The sequence below is a fragment of the Anopheles ziemanni genome, chromosome 2 (assembly GCF_943734765.1).
Source record: "Anopheles ziemanni chromosome 2, idAnoZiCoDA_A2_x.2, whole genome shotgun sequence".
NCBI classification, from domain to species: Eukaryota; Metazoa; Arthropoda; class Insecta; order Diptera; family Culicidae; genus Anopheles; species Anopheles ziemanni.
Genome location: NC_080705.1, coordinates 47,668,249 through 47,676,799, shown reverse-complemented (window position 1 = coordinate 47,676,799; position 8,551 = coordinate 47,668,249). Strand labels below are relative to the sequence as shown.

Here is an 8,551-nt window from a genome sequence, read left to right as displayed (position 1 = left end):
CCATTCTTCCAACTTTCCCCTATTTCCCTTATGCTTGCTCCGCGCATCGAATGTGTTCAAATTTTTTGCGATATGATTTTTTTTTGGCACTTTGTGATAAATTCCAATATTTTGGTCATCCAAATTGTTAGAGAACTTCTACGTTGGTTAGTTTTTTGTCAGTCGAGGTAAATTGTGGCGTTTATGAAAATGCGAATTTTCGAAGCTATACCATCTGCTCCTGTGTTCCAAAATAAATGTTTTCAACTGATTGCAGGCAGCTGGTGGTGGTAGGTCGGCGGGTTTAGGAACCGTATCGTATGCAGATATGTCCTTGGACATTCAGTAAGAAAAATGGGTCGAAGTTATGCGACTTCTAATACTTCGCAAAGAACTGTAGCGATCTTGGCGATTGTGACCTTGACGAAGTGTGGTTAATTTCTTTCGCTGCGGAATCACCCGAAGCCTCGACATGATAAATATCTCTCAATTTATCTACTTCCATATCGTATTTTCCTGGCCTCATGTGCTGCTGCTGCTGCTCCCTTCTCAACCCTCGAGTTCAAGCGAAACAAAGTCCTATGGACGATGGATAAATAATTGCATTTCTTTCACTTTCTTGGGTTCGACACGCTCCGGGTAAGGTTCTGGATTAGATCGCCGAATGGACAGCGGTTGAAATGGTTGGAAGCCTTGTCACCAACCGCAGATGAAGCACACTATTGTTCAGCAAAGACAGCTGAAGGCACACCTTTACATTTGTCTAGAAACGTCAATGAAACAGTTTGCTACGGCAGTAGATGGTCGTTGGAGTAAAAAGTGAAGTGAAATCGTAAAATACCTTGGACAAAACAGTTTCATATAACGTAATCCATATACGTATGGTTTTATATGTATGCTAATACTAACTGTTAAAATATCAGATGGATTGGCAATCAGGCGTTCAGCAAAGGGATCATTTTTAATTGATTTTATAAAGTCTACAGGAAAGAACTACAGTATGATCCGGTTAAGAAGATGACTCCTTTGGAAAGGTTTTACAGTGGTAGGATTATGTTGAGGTAAAACGCAAGATAGGATGAACCATAACATCAGAGCTACAACAATCATGGAGCGATAACTCGCCCAAAAGAGCGAAGGGCTCCCGAATACGAATACGATCGATTTGATCCCTTCTATCTATACTCAACGCAGCGACCATAGGCTTCGGTGTGCACTTCTTTTAAGCTCACTCATCGCGCGGTTGCATGGATCTAGTTTTATTCATTTGGATTTTGCGCACAAATTTGCACAAAAAAATGGCGCACATCTGGTCCAAATACCCAAGGTGTTCGACTACTTGGCTTTCCGAAGGCGATTGCCTTGACGCAATCGGCATCCTGTAACGAAGGATGCCGTTGAGTTCTTGGGTTTTTTTCGATTGTGCCTCGAAGCAGCCATCCGGGTCCCAAAAAGGGATGAAATTGGATCAGAATCACTAGACAAACAAACGCAATTTACCCTCTATTATGCTTTCTTTTGCTTTTGTGTTTCACGTTTCGTTCGGATCTTATTTGCTGAAATTTTTCATTCTCCCTGCATTTGCTTTTTACTTTCATTTATGCCTGAGGTGTACCTTTAAGCGGGTCGGCGTTTCCGTCCAGCTGTGAAATTTGTCGGGTTTTACGTTAACAAAATAAATTAGAAAAAGTTTGTTTGCTTTTTGGAAAGCCTCACAAAAAACTAACAGTGGAACTTCTAAGCATGAGCTACGTTTTCAATTTAAAAAAAAAACATTTTAATATATTTTTGTAATATAATATAATCTGTTATAATTCTGTTGTTATCTATTGAATAATGCATCGCAAAATAAGCCTTAGCTCAAGCAACAGTAATTTATCTTCTAAGGCATGAAATAGTATTTTTGTTTGGTTGTTGTTTGGTTCTCGTCTGGACGAAATACACCTATCACTCTTTCTCTCTGTAAATTTTCATTTTCCTTCTGCCTGACTGTGTTTTTTGTTTAACATTCTTTTCATTTTAAGTTTTTTTCCTAGATCACCTTCGGTTTTACTGTTATCGCAGAATGTATGCTATTTCTTTTAAACACAAGCGTTTCATCGTCTATAACAGGGGTCGGCAAAGTCCGGCCCGCCAACTGATTTTATCCGGCCCGTAAGAAAATTTTAGTGGTTCATACAAAAACCCCAATTCATCTTTTATCGGATTTGTCAGGTTTGTTTTCTTGCCAAAAATTTGATTAAAATTGTTCAACATGGTGTTCCTGTTATAGCGGATGTTGGGATCCAAAATCAAAATTCAACAAAAACAAGTATGAAAGTGTTTTAAAAAGTATAATGCTACAATTTATAGAACTTTATAACACTTTTATATAACTTTACTATTTAGAAAGATGATACTCCATTAAACAGGTGACTACTTTGAAAATATTCAAACATCGTTTAAGGTATCCGGCCCGCGGTTTCAGTTTCCTTTGAATCATTTGGCCCTTTAGGGAAATGTATGCCGATCCCTGGTCTATAACGAGAGAATTCTTTAGAAGCACAAGCAAGGGAATTAAAGCAGATGAAAAAATTAAAGTAATATTCAAGGTTAATCAACATGCAGCTGAAAAAAAATTTAAACTCTTCTACCACGACCACCACCAGCACCAGAGTCACCATCACCAATGGGCAAGGTACTGAGTAGGGAAGGAAAGAATCATACATGGATACCCCCTGTTGCCAGCGGTTGAGTTTTAGCGCGCAATCGTGCCATTTGCGTACGGTCGGCTCATGTTTACGCAAGCTTACTACTCTTGCCCGTAGCCAGCATCTCATTTAGCATAAGAAAAGCCAAAAGGCGGACTCAAAGACCTGAGACTCGCGAGATTAATGCTGCTCCGCGAGGATGGAACCTTGTCGTCGGGAGTCCGGAGAGATGGGTTGTCGCTGTTGCCCTAGCTGAACCCTACTGAACGTGGCAATTCTAGCAGCGTGCCACCGAATCCACCGGATTGCCAAGGTGAACGTTGAGCCAAAACCTCGGTTTTATAGCCTGTGGCGCAAGCGAAGCCTACCATCACGGTTGCGCTTTGAACTGGTCTGCAAGGGAGTTCCGATCCTGAGGCTATTTACGGTTGGGTCACTGTTAATGCGAGTGGTATATGAGGCTGCTGCTGTTGCAATGTATTGTGTTTATTCAAATCACACACAAGCCATCATCACTACCCTCATACTGGGTGTTTCTATTGCTTCTCCAATGGAAACAACCGGAACAACAAGTTTATACGCACTGTGTGCGACAGAACCAGAGGATCCCTCTATGTTCGAAGAGATTTGCGCCACCATGTAAGGTGAAGACGACCAAAAGCTATTTCGCGTTTGGCGGCGCTACAGTCCCCGATTGCGCTCGTAATCGTTCAATCGGTCGGGGTTTTGGTTAGGATGCTAGCTGGTACGACCGGGTTAACCAAACGCCTGCGGCATTTTTTTCACCCAAGACACAAGCTTGCTTGTAATTCCCGTTGTTGTAATGTTGCATGGTGGAGTACGGCAGAATCTGGCGCCATTATTATATCAAGAGATAGTCATGTTTTTAATCAGATAAAAAGTACTCAATCCAAACACGGACCATTGTTATTCTATAACAGATTAGACACTTGAGCTGGTGCTCTGATAAGACCTTCCATCTAAAAGTCAACTAGATGTCTAGGCTTCAGTGACGCTAAGACAGTGAACCAGAGCGAAAGCATGAGTTTGTACGACACTTTGCGAAGCCGGGCAGAAGTTATCGATGATAACGTTCGATTGTCCGAATTAGTTGCCCGAACCGTTGCTAGCGGACCCCATGATCGTCCGATCCACCTGCTGGAAGTGGACACTGTTGTTTCGCGGTACGCAGAATGGCTTCGCCATCTGCCACGTGTGAAGCCGTACTATGCCATCAAGTGCAACGATACTGAGGCGGTGGTGGAGACGCTGACGGTACTTGGCGCTGGTTACGACTGTGCGTCTCAGCCCGAGTTAGAGCGGGTCCTCAGGTTGGGCGTTCCGACGGAACGGATCATCTACGCCCAACCATCGAAGAGTGTTGCTTCGCTGAAATTCGCACGTGATAAGCGAATTCGTACGGTGTTTGATAATGAATTTGAGCTTGATAAGATAGCCCAACACTTTCCGGATGCTGAGTAAGTGCGCCTTTTACCCTACAACCTATAACGCCTACCGTCCTATTACTTTTGGTTTTGATCGTTGCTTTGCCAGGCTACTGTTGCGGTATCGGTTCGATTCTGGCAACACAAAAATCAACTTGGGCAGTAAGTTCGGGTGCGAAGTAACGGTAGAGGCAAGGCAGCTGCTCGATCGAGCCCGCAAGATGGGTATGAATGTCGTTGGCTTCTGCTTCAACGTTGGCTCCATGAGCTACGACGCGGAGGTATTCTATAAGGCGCTTCAGGCTGGACGCGAGATCAGTGACTATGCCGCATCGATCGGTTTCCAGTTTCGCGTGCTGGACCTCGGCGGTGGTTTCGTCGGCGATAAGGACGACAGTATCGCCCGGTACGCTCAGTACATCAACCGAGGGCTAGATGAGTTCTTTCCGGAGGAGTGGTTGGAGGTGTTCGCCGAACCAGGGCGCTATCTGTGTGCCGCTGCGGTGACGAACGTGTGCGTCGTCCAGGGCAAGCGATACTTCCGAAATGCCTCAAACTGGAGCTCCATCGAGAGCGTCGGATACTATTTGAACGACGGCATGTACGGTACCTTCTACGGTGCCAAATACCGTGGTATGGTGCCGAAACCGATTGTGTGGAAACCGAGCGCTGCCTGCGGACCTGTGAGGCCGAGTAAGCTGTTCGGCCCGACGTGCGATGGAAACGACTACTTCATGGACGGAGTACTACTACCGGAGCTAGAACCAGGAGACACGTTAGTCTTCGAAACGGAGGGTGCGTACGCAAGTGTCCACTCTTGCCGATTCAATGGATTTCATCTGCCAAAAGTGGTCGCTTACATTCGACGCACTGCAGTCGAGCTATTAAAACAAGTAGGCGATGCCAAAATGGACAGCCGGTTCATTGACAAGCTACTCTTGGACTCGGAATTCCTAAAAAACATCGGCCAAAAGTGTGAACCGTTGTCATTTACGGATTAACAGTCTGAATAATGTAGGCAGGAGCAAAAGTAGAGTATTGTCAACGACAATTGAATGTAAAATGTCTACAAATGCTTCTATGGTGGTATAAAACGTGTTGAGCTGTATCCCTTTCGTCCTGTCCGCAGGATCCTCTGGGTAACGAAACTCACGCTGCTGTTTACCGATCGAGACCGCCTGATACCGTCATGAATTATAGTAATATGTTTTATTATTTAAATTTATACACCCCGGCACAGCCACGGGGAGGGTTCTGAACTACACAAAACACTTACCGAACGACGGGAAAGGACGTCAGAGTATGGGAGTAAAACACATAAAGAAAGAAAAAAACTAACGACCTAGCCCTCGCATCGCGAAAAGCGCGCCCTGCTCTGTTCCCGTAAATGTGGCCTTTTTTTTCTTCCGGCTGATCTTAATATTAATAGTAAGGGTTGCGGTAAGCCACGGCGGTAACCGATAGGTCACACTGCAGTTAGCAGCGAATCCGCCATCTGCGCATTCCTTCACGCCGTGTTCCATAGAAAATGGATCACCCGTAGTCCTTGCGGTTAGCCGGTGGGATTGCATACGATCTGCGATAAGATCTACACCCCTGACGCGATCCGTTTGTAGGGATCTCGCTAAGGGATAGCCTGTTCGTCATGACCCTTGTCCGTTTTCCGCTTGCACCAGGCCGGGCTGAAGACGAGCGCAGATGACATCGGTGAACTTTTTTTTTCAGTTTCAAACCTTGTTTGCTAAAGAACTAAACGAAGGTGGAATTTTAAATTCGACAATTACCTTGGAGTGAAGAAGACAATACATTCAAAGGAAAATTGATCTAAAGACGCCATAGCAAGTATTACACGCATATTAATGATTTAAAATTTACCAAAGGATCCTGCTGAATAATAACGATGAAACAACACCAGATGTTTGAGTGAGGAACTCTGTGAAATTCATTAAATATTCATTGCCCACAGTCACTAGACATCCGCATATCTGATGATTGAGGAAAGAAGCGATAGTGCATCTACCAATTGCGATCGGCTAATGACGCTCACGGTAGTTAAATGTCCTCTCACTCGTGAATTGTAAAATTAAAAACTCATTACAATCAAGCTAGCAAAGGATTGCTTATTGCGGCTCTCGTTGTGTGATTTGGGTTTGTAACTGCCATCTTTGTTGGACCACTTATGCAAAAGAGGTGATCGACGGGTTGCCGATTTTTCATTCTGTTGCACTTTACATCCTACCACTGTTCTTATTACGAGTATTTTCATGTTAAACAATATTCTGAAGCTAGCATTATTCTGCAGTATTGTTATGTTCCAAAATATTTGACGTGAGATGTAATGTAGGAGTATATTAATAGTTTTGGCGCGTTACCATGCGCGATTTTAGGAATGGCCTTGATATTAGGCTTAAAGAAATCGATTACAATTTTGCTAATGAACTATGCTCCTATGATGATTTTCTAACCATATAGTTTGCAAACTCCATATAGTAGGGGGCTTATGAGCTGCGCTTTCTCTTACGTAACCGAAAGATTATCCCAGACATTCATCCTATTCTAGGTTGTTCAAATGCGAGTGAACACACATATGGTAAGAAACTAAAACATTCTAACTGCGAAAACAGGGATCTATATAGTGTAACATAAACATACAATCTTACAAAAAAGTATCTCCAAGTTATACTTCTCAAATGCAACAGTTGGGCAGTAAATGATTGAAAGACATGCAGTGGGGATGGCCACCAAAAGCGCCATACGGACGTTATTTATCAGCGAAGGATAGATGTGACGTAAGTCGAAGGAACAAGTGTTGATGTTAAACAAGTACTTGGGGTGGATATTTTCTGTGAAGCAGATGATTTTTACGACCTGTCAATAAATAATCAATTACGGGCTCTTTTTCACGTCGTTCTGTGCGCTTGTTGGCTTTCGTTCAGACGTTAGAGTGGTCGCCTAGTTTAAGAAAAAATACAACCGAAACAAGGAATAGCAAATGCACGTGTCACGGTATAATCTGATTAAAGAAGTCTTGGAAAAATTGTCCGGTGGACGGACATTGGAAAAATGTTAAAAAGTCTACATAAAAGCAACCGATGACTTGACGAAGCACTTAACACATTCTTCCTTTACTGCATTGCTTACGGTCAATGTTCCGAAAGTAGAAGCCCACACGTAGGAAAACGGCAATAAAATGCTGAAAATAACGTCAAAACGAACAAATAAAAGAGGAAAAAAGGTCTGACGCTATCTTCTCAGGGCACATGCTATCATGGTCATGGTAGACCTTCGCTAACAACATGCGGGAAGTTTATAAGTTTTTTTCTTATAAGAGTTTTCCGTTGGTAATGAATAAGTTTATGTTTAGGATGGTGACGGATATTGACTTTATTGGGGGTATTAAATGCATATTGCTCAAATATCACATTCCGTACAGGAGATACATAGTATAGTATGCTATAGGTTTTGAAGCTTTAACATGCAAATTGTAGTTAGGAAACCCGAGGAATGGCAACAGTTTTTCTTTTCAAGAATAAACAGAACACGTTCTGTGCAAGGTCCACCTTTATGTTTATCCTATTCATCAAAGGAAGCTTTTTACCGTTCATTTTAAATTCGTGTGGAAAGAAGATTAAACAAGTTGCATTGCTGCGACGGCTAAGGAGAAAACACTTAACCCGCGATACAACGGCTAACCCTTCGCGACGGCAACTCATGCTGGTATCGTTTCGAATAAGAAACTGTGTGAAGAAAATGGTGGCATGCAGTGCATGGTGGCACATGCTGTCTGGATCGGCCATGTCGGAAGTCACCGTGGAGCTCAAGGTGAGCGGCGGAAATTGTGGCAGCAGGCATCATTCATTGCAGGCACCAGCTGGCATTCGATCGCTGGTGAGAGAAAACGACATTTGAAGCCGACGATTGAAGTATAATTGTGCGAAACGTGTTGCTTGGCAAATTTAATGAAGTTATTGGCTAACCGACACTTTCTTTCTCTTTTGAAGCACTTGTTGTACTTTTGCCTTTGGGAACTGTCCATAGGGAACATAGAAGAAATTAACGGATCGAATCGTGTGAAGCTTTATATAACGAAGCCTCGTTCTACCGAACAACGCGTTACAGTCCAGCGCCACTTGTGCGATCGTCAAATGTTCAGATAACCCAGAGAAGGATATCTTTTTTCTTATGCTCATTTTGGACAAAAGCCATTACTAGATCGTTGAACGCTGCTAAGCAACCAAGCCGCGCGTAATTAAGAAGGGACTGGATGGATGATTTTGTTAGCTAATACTCGAACAAGTGACATTTGTCTGTACATTTTAACATCCTGTTGTAGTTCGACCTTCGAAGATTTTCATGCCCGATTAGGATCTTTTGAGCTTTCTCTGTAACATTAAATTAACTTCCATCCTTTCTTGCTGCACTCACATCCGGTGACCA

The 8,551-nt window shown here is 43.1% G+C and overlaps 1 protein-coding gene across 1 annotated transcript; it reads left to right on the top strand.

Moving 5' to 3' along the window:
• Positions 1-3,698: 3,698 nt before the first annotated feature.
• LOC131293691 (ornithine decarboxylase 1-like) lies at positions 3,699-5,115 on the top strand. The gene is made up of 2 exons (XM_058321766.1): positions 3,699-4,147; positions 4,224-5,115. Exons 1-2 carry the CDS (start codon positions 3,711-3,713, stop codon positions 5,113-5,115), a joined length of 1,329 nt encoding a protein of 442 aa, XP_058177749.1. The 5' UTR covers positions 3,699-3,710.
• The last annotated feature ends 3,436 nt before the right edge of the window (positions 5,116-8,551 follow it).